The 20243-nt window shown below is 36.1% G+C and overlaps 3 protein-coding genes and 1 non-coding gene across 9 annotated transcripts; 2 read left to right on the top strand and 2 right to left on the bottom strand.

The window, feature by feature from the left end:
• Nucleotides 1–862: 862 nt before the first annotated feature.
• LOC147552717 (small nucleolar RNA snoR145) lies at nt 863–1010 on the top strand. Its single transcript, XR_015239091.1, has one exon. It is a non-coding gene; the product is annotated as a small nucleolar RNA snoR145 (small nucleolar RNA).
• A 1019-nt stretch (nt 1011–2029) lies between these two features.
• LOC147552716 (uncharacterized) lies at nt 2030–10390 on the bottom strand. Of its 2 annotated transcripts, none has more exons than XM_086666511.1 (16): nt 9516–10390; nt 7480–7601; nt 7282–7370; nt 7164–7199; nt 6843–6936; nt 6635–6677; nt 6436–6536; nt 6137–6201; nt 5524–6020; nt 5353–5440; nt 5132–5266; nt 4294–4862; nt 3452–3590; nt 3299–3367; nt 3082–3195; nt 2030–2402 (listed from the first exon to the last, which is right to left on the bottom strand). In XM_086666511.1, exons 1-16 carry the CDS (start codon nt 9731–9733, stop codon nt 2289–2291), a joined length of 2493 nt encoding a protein of 830 aa, XP_086522637.1. In that variant the 5' UTR covers nt 9734–10390; the 3' UTR covers nt 2030–2288. The 2 variants fall into 2 exon arrangements, with proteins under 2 accessions (XP_086522637.1, XP_086522638.1); XM_086666512.1 differs by having other exon boundaries at nt 5144–5266; nt 9516–10378.
• A 2305-nt stretch (nt 10391–12695) lies between these two features.
• On the top strand, nt 12696–17000 carry LOC147552715 (U11/U12 small nuclear ribonucleoprotein). Of its 5 annotated transcripts, none has more exons than XM_086671132.1 (10): nt 12696–12974; nt 13187–13252; nt 13487–13666; nt 13807–14149; nt 14237–14320; nt 14494–14559; nt 14768–14840; nt 15041–15447; nt 15972–16012; nt 16526–17000. In XM_086671132.1, the coding sequence occupies exons 3-10, from the start codon at nt 13515–13517 to the stop codon at nt 16602–16604; spliced, it is 1245 nt and encodes a 414-aa protein (XP_086527258.1). In that variant the 5' UTR covers nt 12696–12974; nt 13187–13252; nt 13487–13514; the 3' UTR covers nt 16605–17000. The 5 variants fall into 5 exon arrangements, with proteins under 5 accessions (XP_086527258.1, XP_086527257.1, XP_086527259.1 ...); XM_086671133.1 differs by having other exon boundaries at nt 12775–12926; XM_086671134.1 differs by having other exon boundaries at nt 12803–13084.
• Nucleotides 17001–17589: 589 nt separating this feature from the next.
• Nucleotides 17590–18421, bottom strand: LOC147552714 (putative membrane-associated kinase regulator 6). The gene has a single exon (XM_086671136.1). It carries the CDS (start codon nt 18374–18376, stop codon nt 17690–17692), a length of 687 nt encoding a protein of 228 aa, XP_086527262.1. The 5' UTR covers nt 18377–18421; the 3' UTR covers nt 17590–17689.
• Between the last annotated feature and the right edge of the window lie 1822 nt (nt 18422–20243).

Below are 20243 nucleotides of genomic sequence, written 5' to 3'. Positions count from 1 at the left end.
CTTGTCAGAGTCATCTTGGCTTGACTCACGATGAGCGGCCAACAATACATATGTGAAGAAGCTGTCCTTCCGAGGAGTTCTTACGTGAGCTATATAAACTTTGAACAAGCGGCTGTCTGCTCTGAAGTATGTTCGGATCTTCCAAATATCCATGGGAAAGAATCAATCACATTAGTGTGACTTGTACTATACAAGTGATACATTTTGGCGAAAATGTGTCACTTGTCTAAAGATCTAAGGAGCTTTGTGGTATAGAGCGTTGAATGGCAATGTTTGTGCCCGCCCCCATACCCTTAATTTGAAAATAGCCATTCCTAGTCAGTCCATGGGCCATGAAAACTTATTGGACGGGCTTAGATCGAGAACTGTTAGAAGGTGTGCCCTAGCTAGTGTGGTCTTCATTTCCTTTCTTCTATATAATGAACACTAGGGAGGGGGACAATCTTATTCTATGTCTAGGGTTTCAGGTCTGAACTTCTCTTCCTCATTTTGATTTTGCTTATTACTAGTATTTAAAATCGGATGCGTTGATGAGAAAACAGGAAATATTTTTCGATTGTGAGACCTAAAAAATCTTGCAAAATGAAGTTACTTTTCTGGTTCGTATTCCCTGAGCATCATCATCTTCTCTTTCACCTTTTCTGTGTTTGTCTATCTTTATTGATTTAAAATACGAAGGACCTATGGAGGAAGCGATTAAATTCAATGCGCTTTCGGCCAAGTTTGCCTTCGAATATTATATTTCAATGAAATTAGATCGTCGAAAGGGATATTGTTATCCGATTCGGTTTCAATTGTTTCAGATCTAGTTTTCATACACACAAAACACAAGAAAGAATTAGGTTTTTTTTCTTGTTTGAAATGGCGAAGGTCCCAGCAGGGAGGAAGGAACTCATGAAAGAGACCTCTCTAACACTAAATTATTACCTTCGTATATTAATTGCCGATTCGTAGGACGTTCAATCTTTTATTTGGTTATTGTTGCGTCTTTAAACATCGGTTACATTTTCATTTTCTAGGGTTTACTATTTGCTACTGTTTTTTTTTTAAACAACTTGTAGTGTTTGTCTCATCTATAGGCGGGCGACTTCAATGCCCTAAATATCCACGAAGCCAAATACGTCACGTATCTACTCTAGTTATAGTCCGTTCATTTGCTTCTCACAAAGTTCTTCCAACCTAGATTTTGGTAAACTAATATCTTGAGAAACATTTGACCGAGCTATGCTTAGATTAGAAATGTTCTTCCCAAGTTGGTAGTTGGAATGTACAAGAATTATATGGAGCACAGGAAAAGGAGAATGGAAAATGAACAACTATTACAAAATGTGGCTTTATCAAAGTTCTTCACACTCCTAACAGGGACTTTCAAATCTAAACTATGTACGTGTGTAATGTACGTGTACGTGTGCGAACTTTTAATTTCAATTTTCAACTATAAATTATTAATTTCAAATATAAAATTAAAATTCAATATTATGTTAGAGAGAGAAAATGAATTATGGAAAAACAAATTATATTTAAAAAAAAAAAATTAGAGAAATGATTGGAAAAACAAATTATATTTAAAAAAAAAAATTAGTTTAAAAGAAAAACAAATATGGCCGTTGGGAGACCCCCAACGGTCATATTAAGGGGTGGGAGCTCCCTAGTCCGGGCTCCCATTTGGGAGCCAGAGAGCATGGGGTTCCCGGGTTGGACTCCGTGGCTGGGGGCTGGGGCTCTCAAATTTGGGAGCCACAGCCCCCCCACCCCTGGAGTTGCTCTTAGAGCCAGATGAGCCTATTATGGTTCCCTCATGACCTATATTCAATGGTTGCCTCGTGATCTATTGTCATGCGCCACTTAGAGCTAGATGAGCCTATGCGAGACAGACACTACTGTAAGGATATTCACCTTGAAAGTTGCCGACTTGTCGAGATCATTCTCTACCAAGAAGAGAAAGGACAAAAGAAAAAAAAGCGTTAAAGAAGCTCTACAAGTGAAAGACAAAGTAAATCCTAACAATGCAAGTTCTCCCATAAAAAGATTAACAAAAAGATCAAACCATCATTGTTCACCAAAATTAAATTTCAAGAAAAACAACAAAACGAAGACCGATCTTTAGTTTTCTTTTCAGAATGCATACACATAACCATAGAAATTGCACTATCTGCAACTCTCGCTTATTGTTTGAATCCCAAACAAAACTAAAAGCAATGCATGTTTAACTTAGTACACGGAATTAACCTACTTGTGCCAATCCAGTCTTTTATGTCCTGTTGAGATCACTATTGTCTGTCTCTAGTCTAAAGGAAGTAAGATAACTGTTGCTTCTTTCTTGTTCCTCCTTCCCCATATAACTCGTTCCACTGCTTCAATTCACCCATTATTGATCCCTCTGCTGCAAAACTTGGTGCAACCTGCAACAAATTATACAGTAGAAAGGAAGATCTCTTACTAATAAGAAAAAGGCTCATGTTCGGTTTTGGTTTTGCTGGCATTATTGTAACTAGCAGAAATGATATTTTTTAATATATTCGATTTATAAAGCCAGATAAATTCGATAAAGCCACATTTTGTGGCAAACAAGCAATTTGCTCACATGGTTCAACACAAAAGGGACCAAACTAGATGAAAATAGAACACAATTAGACTCTATTAATCTATTTGGCCGAGGGATAAATATCAATCCCCAAAACTAGCAACCTGAAGCGTTCTATGGATTCCGCTACCACCTGATGTTACAGTGGCCCGGCTCACGGGGTCAGACTGGTGCGCCAACTAGCTGGGCAAAGTAACCCAGCCTGGGGGACACCTCGGACATCCATTTTAAATGGGATGGATTCGAGCTGGGGTCGGGTAACATAATTGATACCTCTAGGTTGAACATAGAGGTTTTACAAAACTATCCGTTGCACAAACGGAGCCGACCAAAACTCAGATGGTATTCATCCTGTCTGGAGACATCGAGCAATGCCAAAGACCAGCTTAAACCCATCCAATACCAAATGGAATTGATTGGTTTTGAATTATTGTTACTGCATATGCAAACTAAGGATTGTAAATGTGAAGATTAATCAACTGCATATTGAAAGTTACCTGATTCTTTGCCTGCCTCATGTCTTCCATGTTTAACGGCCTAAGACTAATCACTCTTTCAACTTTATCTGATGCTTCTGTATTTTGTCCTTCCTCAGCCTTTTTCTTCTTCTCCTGCAAAAGGAATCAATTAAGCGAATCTTACTGGCAGCTGCAGTTTGTGACTGCTTACTATCCTGAGAGGCCGAGAAAGAATCATTTAGACTCTGATAGCTACCTGATCCTTCAATCTTTCCTGTCGTATTAGCTCTCTGACAGGGCGATAAGCCGCCGTCATACACAAGTTCTGCTCTCAAAAGATATCGCGCATGTTAACCACAGTAGACTAAATGGATCAAATCATGCACAATTATTAAGAGAAAACACAAACCTTAAGATCACTTCCACTATATCCTTCTGTCATTGTTGCAAGTTCTTTAAAGTCTAGTCCTTCTTCAACCTTTTCTTTTGACAGAAGAGTTCTCAAGATCAGTTCTCTATTCTCCACTGATGGTAAACCAACCATAATTCTGTTTGTCCATACAAATCTTGGGAATCAGCAAGCACGGAAAGTTGCAAATGTTTGCCAATCGTACTCAAGCAAATCAGAATATTCAATCACTTCTTACTACAATTGTCATTAATGTATCATCAAAGTGAATCATGATTAAGTGACAATATCCGAAGGTCTTTTCACTTTGCAAATTATACAAGTGCCTCAGGAAGAATGAAGCAATAACCGATATTCCTTACAGGAGCTCCCCGCGACCATGATATAGGTGCAAGTTCAAGTTTAGTAACTGTCGTCGTGTTTTGGCCTTTGGGTCGGCTCATGGAGCTTTCGCGGTTTGTCTAGCACAAAACCGTGGGAGGGGTGTGGAAGAAACATGAACATTATTAGTAGCTGCTACGGCGGGGTCATTTAATGTTATCAGAGACAATGACTGCTAGTCTCTAAGGATTGGGGAATGTATATCCCACATCGCTCGCGGAAGCACCCAGAGACTGCACCATAAGTGTGCTCAAGCTTAGTAAGTATATATCGAGGACTTTTGTGTGGTTCATGCCTTTATGGTGAATTGGCTGAAAACAAAACCTTACGTAGGAATTAGGCGTGCATGGCAAAAGCGGGTACAATATTGGTGGCTGTTGGCTTGGGTCATTACATATGATGCGCAAAAATGAGCTTACTAGGTGCACATATGTTAGTGTAAAAAAAGTAAGAAGATGTACCTGCGCTCAAACCTCCGAATAATTGCTTCGTCAAGGTCGAAAGGTCTGTTTGTCGCGGCAAGGACAAGGATTCTTTCACCAGGTTTGGTCATTAGCCCATCCCAATGTGTCATGAATTCATTCTTAATCTTCCTCATGGCCTCATGCTCACCAACTCTAGTACGTTGCCCAAGCATACTATCAACTTCGTCGACAAAAATTATTGTTGGAGACACCTTTGCTGCAAGGGTAAACAAAGCCCTAACGTTCTTTTCGTCCTCTCCGAACCATTTTGATGTAATGGTAGACATAGAGACATTAATGAAGCTTGCTCCTGCTTCGTTAGCAATTGCCTTTGCTAACATAGTCTTCCCAGTTCCAGGAGGCCCAAACAATAATATTCCTCTGCATGGCTTTAAAAGCCCTCCTTTGAAAAGGTCAGGTCGATGAAGGGGAAGCATTACCAGTTCCTGAAGTGAATCTTTAATCTCATTAAGAGCACCAATATCTGCAAATGTTACTCCAATCTCACTTGCAGGAATAACTTCGGGCCTTATCCGCTTCTCGAACTCGTTATCAGGAACAGGTTCCTATTGAGGACATAAGCACACACATGCCACAGCATTGTTAAGACAAGGGAAAGAGAATCAGTACGGGTGATGAGAATAGACTAACAATGTGATCCTCTCATGACGGTATAAATCTTGTGAAAGAAAAGGGCAAATATAAATGTGTAATTCTCAGCAGAAAAGAAGTTAAAAAAAAAATCTTTACAACATCTATATATTGGCAATGGATCATGAGTTATAACTTAACAGTATAGAACTCTTGATTTTGGAAATGAGACAAATAGACTCACAGGAGCTTTTACCGGAGCAGCTGCTATTTCGTCGTCCTTCTTTGCCCCTGGAACTGACGCATCATTTTTGTTTTCGGACCCCGTGGTCTCAGATTTCGATTCAGGTTTTACATCAACAGCATTCCCTTCACCTTCCTAAACAATCAATTAAATCATAAACGTATTACCATATTTAGCATCGTTGCTCGAGTTGACTAAAACTAAAAAAATAAGATATGAACCTTTCTAGCATCAGCATTTACTTCCAGCTTCAGTGTATCTTTTCCACCAGACTTACTTTCTTGGAATATGCTTAATCCATGGGATAAACTGTCCCATAACAACATGGACAAGAATTAAGACAAATCTATCTAAGATAACGTATTATATGGAACATAATCTACCAAACCAACCTCTTGGAAGAAATAACAAGCTTTGCGTTTCTATATTCAGGATCCTTGTTATTCATCAAATGATAAGAAATAGCTGAAACCACAATCTCTTCTATATAGTTACTGAGAACCACAGTATCTGAAAGGCAGATTGAACCTAGATCATCACACTCTAGATCATTTGCTGCCAATACTTCGTTAATGTGGTTTCTGTTATCTTGGATTTGGATCATTTTCATGTCCTCTTCTAGTTGCGTTTTCCAGCTGACAAGATGATTCTCATCTTCGGGTGGCTTAATCTCGATGTTGTAAGGGAATAGCTGGGTGAGCCTCTCATCCACTTCTCTGTAATCATTACCTGGATCCAACATCCTCGAACCAAGAATCAGCACAGGTCCAGATAGTTTCTGCAGTAATTTCTGGAACAGTAGATGCGTCCTTTGAGATCTTAGGACTAGTTTCTCAACATCTCTGAGGTAGAGTACAATGGGGCTAGTTTTTGACACTGATACTAGAACCTGTATTAGAGGAGAATACTATAAGCTAAATATAACAATTAACTATACAAATTTCTTTTCAAAACCCATTTTTAAAGAATGTACGCACAAAAAAAATCGAATGACATTTCTAATACCTTGTAAAGAGCATGTATAAGGAGTTTCTCATCAAAAGACCAGCTGCTTGTTCGCCTGAGAGGGGCTAAAAAATCGGAAGAAACCGTATTATGTGAAAAGAGTACAAATGTAAGATGACCTTCCAGCATGTAAATTGTACTTTTGTTTCATGCACAGCAAGCAGTACAGAAAACTGTGTTATGAGCATTAAGATCCACCTCTGTATAAAATTTTAGTACACCTTTTTGACAAACCTATGCCAAAGTTTAAAGCCCACTAAACTTATAACTTATTATAATCACCAGTCCTTGGGAAATACCTGGATTCAGAGGAGCAGATTGTGAAGAAAGGCTAGTAATATCAGCTGTAGAAGATGCATTTCTGCGAAGCTTTGGAGGATTTTTACGACTTTCAAGTCCCCTAGAAATTAAATTGCAAATTAGATGTTAGCAGTAACAGTGAGACATGTACTTTATTCCTATCTCATAATCAATCATCAATTTCTGAGCACGTTATACCATGAAGTCATATCTATTCCGCTGCTTTGCCTCCGCAGTGTGCCTGATATAAATTTTTAATCAAACAGATAAAGAGGAAAATTGGATCATTTAAGATTCTAAAGAGACCCATCTACAAGGAGAACGGCCTCTAGAAAATAACAGCCGCTTAAAGAGATTATGGGCAGCGAAATGAACAATCTTCCGGCCAAAATGTTTTTTTCAATACCTCCGCTTTCCTCTTTTGAAGGAATGATGGAGAAAGATCCAAATAAACTGGACATACGCTCCAAAGTTGTCTCAGAGATGGACCTCTTGAAACTCTACAGAAAATGAAAAAGATTAACTATGAGATTTGCATGTGCTTCAACAAATAAATAAAACGGAGCTTAGAAAACAGACATGAATGCATGTATTATGTGGTAAGATTTCTTTATCAGATTCCAAACGATGAGCTGCAATACCAGGACTTGCCGACGGCAACAACTATTTTACGTAGATGAAAAAGAGAAGAAGTGGAATTTGCTCATAATTAGTTAAAAGATCTTACAGGTTCCTTACTTGAACTTCCGTACTTGCTCTGTACCTGCAGGTGAATGACCAAGATAAGGTGCAGTATTAAGGAACAGAGACGAAGAATGCCTGTAAAATGTGGACTATGGACTTACCTTTAGTGAAAAGTCAGTTACATCTAATAACAACAACTTGGCTTCAAAGTAGTGAGCTAAAGCTTTGGCGAGCATTTGTTGGTAAAGCTCTTTTTTTGCAGCAAAGAGATTTCAATAAGTTTTGCTAATTGGAAAGGTGCATTAGGTAAAGAAAAAAAATAGTAGAATCAATGAAATAACATATTCTTTATAAACTACCAGCTGGTCCTGAGAGCAAAATTGCTCTACTTCCAGGGGAGAGGTTTCGGGTGTACTTGGAAAACTCAGCCTGCTTCAAATGAACATAAGCAGCACTTGTCAATAACATCCGTGTTTGCTCACTGTCTCAAACATTAAGAATACAACACCATCAGAATTTCAACAAAACAATCAGGAACTCAAATGTTATATCCAAGATTAGATCTATTTATCACATCAACTATGTAAATAGTCAAACAGTTGAAAAATACTTCGAACGGCTGATACATAGATTGCTAGTTAACTACAAGAAAAACCATATATTCAAGCAAATGGGACATCTGAAGCACCATCAGTAGTTTTACTAGGGTTAGTTAAACCCAACAACAATTTGGATAGCAAATATCGACATCTAGTGCGGATTTTAAAATGAAATCAGGAGGCAAAGGGAAAAAAACAGAGACAAATCCTATTCTAACTGTGCATCTTCCTCTTAACACCAATTTTTGTAGCGGTTTTTGTCCGACAAATTAGAAATAAAATCTGCAACATTATTCAGATCAGGGTAATCAAATTTAAAATCGAGAACGAACTTTTGATGAAACATCAAAGTTTACTCTGATTAGAGGGTGGAACATGAGTCGAACTTAATAACTAATGAAACTCATACCATTGGGTTCTTTTCTTCTGAATGCAGTTGGCTGCAAGGGTAATATAATCAGGTGTAATGTAAATGAACAGACAGGACATGAGTAAGTAAAAATTCAGCATGATTGATTTAGAGAAACCCCAACATTCCTACTAATCTCCTCTGTACATGAGTAAGATATCGAAGTTCAATCAGGCCGCCCACTTGTCTTTGGTCATTTACATGCATTTTTCCGCAATTTCTAGCAAGCCTACAATGTCAAATTTAACTCGATCCTTTTACTAGTTAACTTTTCACAATTGTTAAACGAATGGCAACTTTTAGCAGATAACTGCTTGTGAAAGTGAAAATGAAATTTCCTTTTCCTTGTTAATTCATAAGATTGTAGTTGATTAAAATTTTCTTTTATTTCTTAATCAGTAAAATTATAATGTTCCAAAAAAAATACCCAGAAGAGTGGAAGGTTTAAGTACTATTTAATAAAGGAATTCGGAATTGGTAAAAAAAAAAAAAAACCAAAGTGGGAAGAAAATAAATAAGCAGATGATTGATCTTCAAGAAAGATTTTAAGCCTAGAAGAACAAGCCTATGAAGGGAAAAGAAAACAAAAGCACACACTCTCACAAATCACAATATTATATTGAATCAGCCTACCCACATTCCTTGAGAATGAAACAGGTCAAGCTTGTATACTCAAAACAAGATAAGGTTTGTGTTTAATTAACTACTACACTGAAAACCACAGCTTCGTTCTCGATATCTCGTAGTCTACAACACTCAAAGTAATCAAAGATGCACTGAAGTCTGAACCAATAATACCAAATAAAAAAGTACTCTGTATTACTTTTCACTGATTGTTTATACGAATCAATGCTCAGGCAAAAATTCTATTTTAAGGTCCGGATAGTTTTTGGGCCTCTGGACATACGATCCATGTTAGATGTGTCACTGAACTTAATCATCTTAAAAATGAAAATGTAAGGCACAAATATACTAAAATATATTCCTCGATGTTTTCCTAAAGTTCCAAATATATAGAAGACACTCGGCGTTTAAATTTGATTCCCACCTGCAACTTTTCTCTCTGTGTGCGATTATATGAATAATGATTTTAACAAACTCTAAGGCCCCATTCTATAGCGATTTGATCCATTCATTTACATGTTCTTCCACATGGGTAGGAATATCATCATAGTTGAAATGCAAAATTATACTACAATTACATTAGAAAATAGGAATCAATGTCACACAAGTGCAAATTTTATGAGTTTAGGTTTCAAAAGGGTAGTATTGTCAAGAACAAATTTCATGTTCTTCTAAAGGATGAATCTGTAAAATTCAATAAATTTAGGAGGGAGAAATAAAAAGCAAAAGATTCAGAACGGGTCAAGAAATAGTTCCCTTTTACCTGAGGTAGTATGGAAACTCGTCGAAGGTAACATTGCTGGCTTTCCCGTCGACGATCTGTCTCCGAAGGTCCTGTTCGATCTTCTCCGGCGTAATGGCGTTTGAAGAATTATTAGATCCCGTCCATTTACTTACTGTTTCGTTAGAAGCCAATCCAAGTCCGACTCCTACTCCAAGGCCAACGCCTAATGCCGACATTAATACGTGTTTCTGTTCCATCACTTTTCAACTCTCGAAACCCTAATTACTTCACTTTCTTTCTCTCTATCTCTCTAAGATCAATCACTACTCTTTCTGCAGAAACCAGAGGTTTTTTGTTTCCCGATCTTCGATTCAAATCTCTTTCTCTCTCTATCTGAACTAGTAAATGAAGATTAGACAGAACGAAAAGATCAAAACAAATGAAATTTTTAAGAATCTCCAGACTTGAAACGAATCAGAACCAGGAAAACAACTTCTTCATGAACAAATTAAAACCTGAAATCCAAACTTCCAACTCAAAATCGACCACAAAAACCAGACGAGAGAAGCAAATCCCGACAATAACCTCACAGAAACCTAAATTTCTCTCTCTCTCTCTCTCTCTAATCTCTGTTTCTTCTTTCTCTCTCTAAAAAATTTCTCTAATATTTCTATCGTTGATTAGTCTGTGGATCTATCTATATATAGAAACCGATATATACGGATCACTAGAACTAAAAATGAACTCGTAAAGGAATTTCCGGTGACCGGAAATGCGATTAACGGTAGGAACAGAGGATCGTTACTTAGCCGGAGAAGAGGAAGTTTTTCCCGCTTTTTCAGGTCACGGTTATATTTTGTGTTTTCTGAGAATTTCGATTATAAAAAGAAGGAGAAAATCCTAATTTTCGCGTCGTCAAATTGACGGGTATTGGATTTTTTTTCTTTGGGGAGTTGACGCCTTTTTGACGCCGTCAGTTTCAATTACGCGCCAAAGTGTGGAGCCGATATAGTCTTTAAGAGATGTTCGGCTACACGACCAAAATAGAATTGGAGATGCTCTTAGCCCTCCGTATTATAGACAATGGTTAAAAGTGTTCTCAAAATAAGTATTTTTTGTTCGACTAAAAATCGGAACACTCGAACTTATTTTATCCATCGATTTCAAAGTTAGTCCGAATTAATTTTGTGATTGAACTCTGCCATATTTGATGAATACAATTCAAATTAGTTGATTCAATTTTGTCATAAATTTCGACTAAAGTCCTCTGATTTCAACTCTAGTACATTTGAGTGAAATTTTGTAAACTTTAGAGCCGAATTTTTGTAACAAAATTCAATCTGAGTCAACAAATTTCAAGAATGAATCAGATGGATTTCGATCTCCGAAAATTAAGAGGGAAATGCAGACCAAATATCCATTTGCAAAACCATGAGCCATTAGCCATGAGCCAACTTGATGGTTACATTAAGTTAATATTAACTTACGTAGAGAGAGAAACGTTTGTTTGGCTATTAAAAATTGGTAGGCTATTTCATTGTATACACGTAGGCATCTTCGTGAAGATACACGCGTCCTCTAATGGCTGCAAGTGTTGGCTACTCATACACGTAGGCAAGGCATTATTGAAGCGGATCAGTATCTTGAAATTGACCAATAACTTCAAGGGTACTTCTCGTTTAGCTCCTAACATATGACCAAGTTCACTCTTTAGACCCTAACATGTGAACAACTCCATCGTTTGACCCCCCCCCACCCCAAGATAATAACTGCACAGAAAAATTGTATGTGACTGTAATATGAAGGGAAATGTGACGACTATTTAGCTCTGTTGAACATCTAGTGTGATATTTGTCACAAGTGCCACTTGAGACGTGAGTTTGCGGAAAGAGATCGAATGGTCGAACACTACTGAGCAGAATGACCAATAGGAAAGAGCCAATATGGCAATCTACCCTTATTATTTTAGCTAAATCAAGTTTTTCTAACAAAACTTTCAATAACTTCATGGTCTTCTCCTCTAATTTTTCTGCTAATTCAACTGATTACAATAGAGTAATAAATGTGTTCTTGGAAGGAATGAAAAAGAAAAACTATTTTCTCAATCACCTAACTGTACCAATTTAGGTATTATCCTTGAGTAACATAAAAAACGATTTTTTTTTTGTTCGTCCAGTTCTTTCTCTAGAAAATGTTTGATTAGACAATTATGAATTTCTTCTTAAAATTTAGAAATTAATAAGTAAAACAAGAATTTATATATACAAATCAAATGAGTTTTAGTACATTGTCATACGCACCATCTACAAATTTCCGCAATGCCAATATTTTCCATAAACTTGTTATCTCAATAGATATAGTTATCTATTTCACCCCATGCACTTTTTGCCATACAAAGTCGTAGTATGTCAATAAAAGCATAGCGATGACTCTAAGTCGCTGTCAGTAGTGGCAAACTCATTCCCTGACCTACATGAACACAAGAAACTAAACAAAATGATTTCGAACTACTAGTCTAGCTACTCTATTAGTGTAGACAATTTGCTTATCAGTTGCTCCAAAATGAACTTTTTACATCTACTAATTATGTCTTTACCCTTAAATTGTTCCTTTCCCTGATTCCCTCTTAATTATTTTTTTTTTCTGATTTTTGTTTTGACAATGACGTCCAATTGCAAAATATATAGACTCTTTTACCTTATATAATAAAAGTGGTGAAGAGAAACCTCTCCATTAAACACATTTAGTTATTTCAACAAAAAAAAAAACACATTTGATTGAATAAGACTTCAGAATAATGCTTTCAGTTTCCTGAAGTGTATCTATGAGAAGGTTGTAGATATAAATCAAAATGCCCCTACTATAGTTTGTTTCTTTTTGTTCTCCCTATTTGTACAAGGAAAACACTCAAAGAGTAAGCCTAATTAAATTAATCAAAAACTACCCCATTAGAGAAACATTTGTATGACCAGTAATTATCTAACAATGACTGTAATTAGGGTGAGGGATAATAGGGTTTCGAAATATTTTGACTCATGCTAAAACAAAACTATTCGATGACGTTTGGGCTAAAATAGCAAGTGAGATTGAGCTGACCAAAGAGCTAATCGGCTTAATATAACCTGGTTCAGTTGGTTCGATTGATCAGTCAAAATTAAACTAATCAACCTAACCAACATGACATTCATACAAGATGCGATGAACACGATAATCATTTAAGTTAAACTAATAATTAAATGGACCCTAAACCAATAGTTAAAAAGAGCGGAAAGTCTAACAAAGTAGAATCTAAAATTCCATAAAATTCGACAAATTTATTATTATTATTTAATTATTCAAATTGAATGACCATGGATTCAAGTAGTAAATCGAACTTGGGCTATTCTCAACAAACTGAGGCCAAATAAACAAGTTAAACAACATTTGAATTCGATCCAAAAAAACCGATGGGTCGACTGCACCCGTAGCTGTTTGTGCAACTGAAAACCCTAATTAAAGGTACGGGAATTGACCTTCAAACTGTATTGCTGTTTCTTATCATCTTCTTCTTCTAACCCAAGTTTTAATTGAAGCTCGTTTTCTTCAGAACCCTAAAATCAAAACCCTAAGTAATGACGAAATCATTTATGTTGTATCAGTTTGTAAATCAACTTTGTTGTCTTCATCATGTTTGTTAATATTCCTCTAAGACTAAAATTTCATTAAAATAGGATTCTCTGAAACTGAAGCGATTTGGTGTTGTATCAGGCGAGCCTTAGAATTCAATTCTCACAAAGGTTATTGCTTTAATCTTTATCATATAATTTGAAGTTCTAGCTTCCTACTAATTTGTGTTGCAACTTGATTTAGACACATACCCTTAATTAAACGTTGAGATTTTTTTGAATTTGAAATGTTTCTGCATAGTCTTACTTACTAATGGGCTCCTCATTAGACTAGATACTTAGATAGTACTCTTTATTGTAGATGGTTGTGATTCTTAGATGTTTCTTTTTCGAAAATTAATGCAGGTGATTTCTCGTTGTCAATAAAATAACAATGAATTTGATGCCATACCCCCCTCGGGTACCTCCGCAATGGTTCCCTATCCTACCACCAGACTCTTCACCGACGAGCTCTTTTTGGGAGTCTGGAAATGTACACAAGCATCTCGGAAACTTACAAGATACAATCAATTTAGCCAAAGCAATGTATGTCGTATGATATTGGATTTTTTTGTTGTTTCAGAATTACTTTTTCAAATAATTCTTTTTTAGGAATTATTGTTTCTTGGTTTTCTGGTGCTTGTCTTTTCTATATTGTAAATATTTGAAATCAACTTATTTAACAGGAAGAAAGAATTGGAGGCGATAGCGCTGAGTAAAGAAAGTAATGGGCATGTAGGGGGAGTAGATAATCCAATAGTTGATTCTTCAGTCATTCTGCTCTCTGAGGTGATTAAGGAGAAAGGAATAAATTTGAAGATGCAAGAAACTGTTTCACTCGAAGCAGCAAACACCTTGCTTTCAACTTTACAAAGTCAACTTGAACCTTTTAAGGTTATTAGTAGTCAAACAAGTCCATGGGAAGAGAAGTCTGCAGCAATTCGATTAGCTGACAAGATAAAGAAATACAAGAGAAACAAAGGATGGAGGAAGAGAAAGAGGAAACGTATCGCAGAGACGCTCGCTGAGGTTCGTACATTAAGTCACACACAATTAAAACTGTGATGGGCAGAGAGCAAAATTGATTTACTCGCTTTTGTTTATATGGTGTTTTAGGAGCGTCAGAGGTTTGACCACGCTGATAAAGAAGCCGATGAATGGAGGGCTAGAGAAATTGCTAAGGATATTGCAAGACGGAAGGTACTAAATTAAACAAGTTGTAGTACATAAACTGTTCCTTTCTATTAGTGAAAATCTTTATGTTGAAACAGAATGTAAAGGGACGAGGTTGTAAAGCTTTCAAACTTGTAGGTAAATGTAGATTTGGTTATGATGGGTAGCTAATTTAACTATTTAAGCATTAATATCTACAGATGGAAAAGATGAAGGAGATTGCGAAAGTTAAAGCGAACGAAGAGAGGAAAAGACTAGAATCTGAGGTAAGAGAAGCATTTTACGAATACTTTCAGAATATTCCGGAATCAAGGAGAGCTATCTCCCTTGTTGTTGATGGGATTTAAGTCATGCACAAATCTTCTTTCTTTTTAGGAAGAAGTGAATAACCAATTAATACCAGTTCTTGTGGTTCATTGTTATAATTTTGAGGCTAAATTTCCCATTGCTTATGAGATCCTCCTAAATTTTCAGCTTGAGCTGGTTTTAATGGTGGAGAAGTTACAAGAGTTACGCTCCATCAGAATCCAGAAACTAAAGAAACAAGGTAATGAATATCTTTCCGCTTCTTCCACTACAATCATTTTACTTTTGGCTGTCTTGCTGCTGTTGTTTCATTAAAAAGGTTTTCTAGCAACATCGACATATCAATAATATTATGCCACTACCTCCCACTGACCGCTGTCTAAACATTATTGATTATGTCATAGAATGTTAATCACCTGTATATTTTCTCTCTCCATATAGGACATTTTCTCCCAGATGAGGATGACAAGTTTCTTGAGCGAGTCCGAGTTGCGGTGGAAGAAGAGGAACGCCAAGCTGCTGCTGCTGCTGACACCCGTGCTGCTAAGGATGCCATTGCAACAGTCGAGGAGTCGAGAAAATCTGTCCAAAGTGTTGGACCCGACTCAAAAGATGTCAATAGTAGTCTACCAAATCAGGATGTGGTAAGTTCAACAAAAAAAAATCAGGATGTGGTAACTGAGACAGAAAATGGGAGAGGCGCACATGTATCTGCTGAGGTAGTGCAGGAACAAAAGCAATCAGAAGCACAAGGTTATGGTGGGGCTTATGACTCTGTGGCAAGTTTGCCTCTTGAGTTTTACCATTATTACCATGGCAGCAACACCGACATGGGAACGCTTATTGAGGTAATTATGACTAGTTTGTGGTTTTCGTACAGCTTTTGCGGTGATTACTGGTTCATACTAGAGCTATGATAACACTTCTGAGGAATTTAGAAGGGCAGAAACAGATGAGAGTTAGGAGACACGCATAACTGCATGATCAACCTTCTCTTTCCATTGATAATAGAAGTATTGCAATTACTTTCTTACTCGAGACCTTTCTGGATCTTCTCTATGTATTTCACCTTCACTAAGTCCGCCCCAACACTTTCAAAATATTTTCAAGCTATGGTGAAACATTCATCGTTAGAAACATGTGTACACTTCGATTATAACCAGCTTAATCTTCTACTAGAGATGGGCAGTCTGATTTGATTCACTTGCATTAGCTAGGCTTGAAATTCTTCTTTTAACTTATATTTACATACTGTAATATTTTATTCAGTTCGTGATTCTTCTTTTAAATGTTGAAGGTAATATGTGGACTCCATGGCCATATATCTATTCGGGTTTGTTTTAATTTAAAGAGGCTTTTCTTTGGTATGCAGGTTAGAAGAACATGGGATGCGTATATTAGACCAGGAGGAAGGTAATATTTTATCTCCCAAAAGCATCTAAAAAGAGTAGGCAATAAACCATGCTTCTTATTTCCAATTGATACTCCGAAGATATATTTTTTACATACTTGTTGTAGTATCCGGAGAGAAGATATATTGAAGCTTAATCTAGTTTAAAACCTGTAAATACAAACTGTGAGCTAAACACACTTCATAAATCAGAAGTAACTCCACTGATTCCTTTGACATTTAATCTCCGAAATAACTCATTTTTCGAGAACAATGTATTATATTTCGTCATGAGGTTATAAAACAATACTACACTGGTAAACCCTTTATGATATATTGGCGTCAAAGATCTGTATGAGTTCTCCTGCTAGTTGTATATTTTGTTAATGGTTTTTACACAGTTGGTAGAATTCTGCTCTAGATAAAAAGCTTATATTAGCACAAAAAATGTACAAAAATAGATTGCATTCATCTTCTCAATATGTATTTATATATATAAGTTTTGTTTAAACTAATCTTGCGTATTTTGTTTACAGCCGAATACCTGGCCACTGGGTTCAGCCACCACCTCCTTCGAATGAGATATGGGCATCTTACTTGGTAGGATCCAAATGAAGCCACTAATGAAGAAGGGCCAGAACAATTTGAGAGTTTGCTAGGTAGAGATTTGTTCAGTTTTTCACTACGAAGAGGTTGGTAATTACTTGTAGAATTGAGGACAAAAAAGGCCGGAGATTTAGACTGAGATGTCTGATTGTTTTGTACAGAAGTTGTTGCAGAAAACACTTGGTTCTTGAGTCATAGTTCCTGGCTTATTAGCAGGCCATGGAGCTCTTTTGGTGACAAGAGTTGTTCTCATTTTAATTGATGTTTTAAAAGATTCATGTGAAATGAAAGGCCACTTACATTGTCAATTTTTTTTTTTTAATTTGACCCTTTTGGTTTCTTTATCTTGATTAATTGTAATTTAATAGATTATTATATCAAAAATAGAAGAGTTCAAAAATGAAATTCGGATGAGTATGTTTTACAATTATCCAAAAAAGCAAAACTCGAAACTATTTATGAGTTTATTAATATTGCCAAAAGATCCATAACTTGGGAGGAAGCTTGAAGTTTTAGTTCAAAGATTCATCACTTCGAGATACATTACATTCGACTTGTTTACAGGCGGAGCCCTCATATGCAACATATGTAGGTATCGTACATACGTTAGAAACGTTCCTCCATTTACGGAGGCTTTGTAAACAGCAGTTGCTTGGTAACAATCACTAAAATTGAAACCTGCAGATGGGTTTAGTGTTTCATGTACCTACAGATAAAAGTTGGATGACATAAGAAAGGAGATATAATCACAAGTGGAATATAGTTTAACGAAGTTGTTCGATGAGAAAAAAAGTTCCAAGCTTTTCAAAGATTGCCATGTCTTTGATGAATTAACGGTACAAGCTTTTCAAAGTTGCAAGTCTGCAGATAGCTTTGGCTCGCTCAGACGCTCAGTCTCGCTCAAAGACCTCACTCACGTGTTCAGCATACTTGCTGCAGACATTGAAGTTTTCGGGAACCCACAACAAGTACTTTTCTCAAATGACATTGTCACTGCAGTGCCAAAACTAAGAAGCTCTTTCAATTGAAATATGCAGGTTGAGAGTCTAAGGAATTCAATCCTTTTTCAGATCAGCATGTTTCCAACATGTCTTTTACATACCCAAAGAGTTTTTGCAGTGAAGAACAGCCTCATTAATTGATCCATCATCATCATCATCACAAAATTCACTAATGGAATAATAACTTCTTGTTTTTGGATGATTTTTGGATCTATAAGACATCTTCATCATTTTTGAATTCTCCCAACTACTATTTGTATTATCAACCAAAGAAGCTCTGGGTTTTAATGAACTCTGTTTCTTACAAACATGTCTAAAAAAACAAACATGCTTCCTTAAAATTCTCTTTGATGATATCCAACACTTCTTCACAAAACTAAAATGAATTTCAGAGAACAAAACAACAATTTTTGATGATTTTGAAGCAATGGGTAGGGATGATAAGTTTGGAATTGAATCAAGATTGTCTTCAATGAGTTCCATCTTTGATGGGGTTTTATTGAGAAAAAATGGTAAAAGGAAGCCATTGGAGAATAATTCTTCGGTATGAATAATAGTTTGATGATCAAAATGAGATGGATTTGTTGTTGTTTGGAAATTGAAATCCAGGGAATGTCTTGAAAATCTCTTTGAAGGTGTCATTTTTGGATCCATTACAATGAAGGCTGCTTCATCAGATGGTTCACAAGAAGTATCATCTAAACTTTCAAAAGACGATTTTAGGTTGATTAACCATCTGTATGAGAAGCTTTCTATTGAGAGTAGTGGTGATGGTTCCATGTTTTCCACTACTACTACTTTGTGTATCTAACCCCCTCTCTTGTTTGTGATGGTATGTCACTTGGAAGATGAATCAATAAGCCAAAAGATAACTCGTTTTTAAAGGATGTTTTCAACTTTGAAATGACATATTTATCCTTGTTAGAGAAAGGATGTCATTTCAAAGGGGGAATAGCTCATGCCAACTTTAGTAAAGGAATGATCCATCAAATATCTTTTTGCCCTACCTTCTTAGGTAAGGTGTATGTAGAACTCGTCTAAGCTTGCACAAATACCGTTTGGAGTTTGCACTGATTTGTACAAATTCGACCCGATCTGGAATATTTACATTTACAGGTCGAGACGTCAAAGTATTGGCCTATCATTTTCAACATTAACTCAATCAGATCATTTTTAAAAGAGATAAGGCAATTGAGAAATTAAACATTTTTTACGTGAACTAACTAGCATATATTTAAATTATAATTCGTGTTAGTTTGTCTTTCGTTTTGTCTCTAGTTGTGGAATTTAGAATTTAGCTAACAATACATATTCAATTCTTCTTTATTTTTTGGAAATTGTAAGGTTTGAACTTTAGTCTCTCTCATATATATATATATATATATATATATATATGTATATATATATATATATATTATATATCTCAACCAACATGAACTTCACACGATAGATACACATTTAAACTCTTTCTTTTTCCAAATTATGGATTTTGCTTTATTCATCACCCAATGCAATGTAATCCACCAAGAACACAAAGCTATAATTTGCAACAACAAAAAAAAGTAGACAAAGCTATAAAAGTGCCATTTCTTCCTTTTTTTACTTGGTTATTCTCACTTTCAACAAAAAAAAAACTTGGTTATTCTCTTTTAAACATGAGGTGTAAAGAGTAGAGAGACATGAAAGAAAAAAGAGGTCTTGTGTTATTTTGATTCGATGAGACACAAAGACAACCCAAGATTTTGAAATGGTAGAAAATTGAAATAACAAAAAGGAAAGAACTAAAGATGGCATAGCAAGAGATTAGGAAGCTTTTATATCCACCAACGTAAAGTTTAACCGATTGTGGAGACAAGTATCTTGTTAGGGCTTTAAGGTCATGGAAAGTCATCATCTTACTCTCTTTAAAGGCCAAACCAAGAAGAGAAAGAGAACAAATGAAAGGAGACAAGGGTCCCAAAGTGGTCGCACAGAAATGGACTCAGACAAAACAATCTTAAAGACAAGTAGCTTAAATTGAGTGTGACTTCCAAATTGGCCCCTCTTTAAACTTAAAAGAACTTTTGGTTTTGTGGTACTATTGCATTTACGACGTGGCAACTCAACAAGCAATCTTCGAAATCTTAAAAAAACAAAAACATATTCATTGTCGTAAGTGCAACGAAAATAAAGAAGGAACAATGTGTATTTTTGGTTCTGCCGGACTAAGAATCAAACCGTTCAGCGTAAGTGTTTGTTTGTTTCATTGTTTGTTATGTAACATGTGGTTGTAGTAATCGAAGGGGAAGATCTAAAGATATAATTAGAACAAGATGGGGACCAAATGCTTAAATAAACCTTATATATCATTACACTCTCAATACCCATTAGATTTTTTGTATGTGTTCAGTGTTACAGCCATCCTTTCTAACAATGATCCATATCCTAGGCAACAAAGAGCTCTTTTGTTTTTGTTCATTCGGCTACAAGTAAACTATTGGTCCTGAAGAGATTATTTGGTTTATGAATTTTTCATTAGATTCGTAGGTAAAGTACTCCTTAGTTTTCCGATCTCTGATCAGCTCATCAATTAGGAAATTAGACATTTAAATTACCGATCTTTCTATCACAGAGTAGGGAAACAAAGTCGTGTAAAAAGTAAGCAACA

Source organism: Eschscholzia californica, unplaced genomic scaffold (genome assembly GCF_041429995.1).
Source record: "Eschscholzia californica isolate CP2 unplaced genomic scaffold, dmEscCali1.0.p SCAF_3, whole genome shotgun sequence".
NCBI lineage: Eukaryota > Viridiplantae > Streptophyta > Magnoliopsida > Ranunculales > Papaveraceae > Eschscholzia > Eschscholzia californica.
Note: the sequence above shows the minus strand (reverse complement) of the source record. Positions and strands in the feature narration are given on the sequence as shown.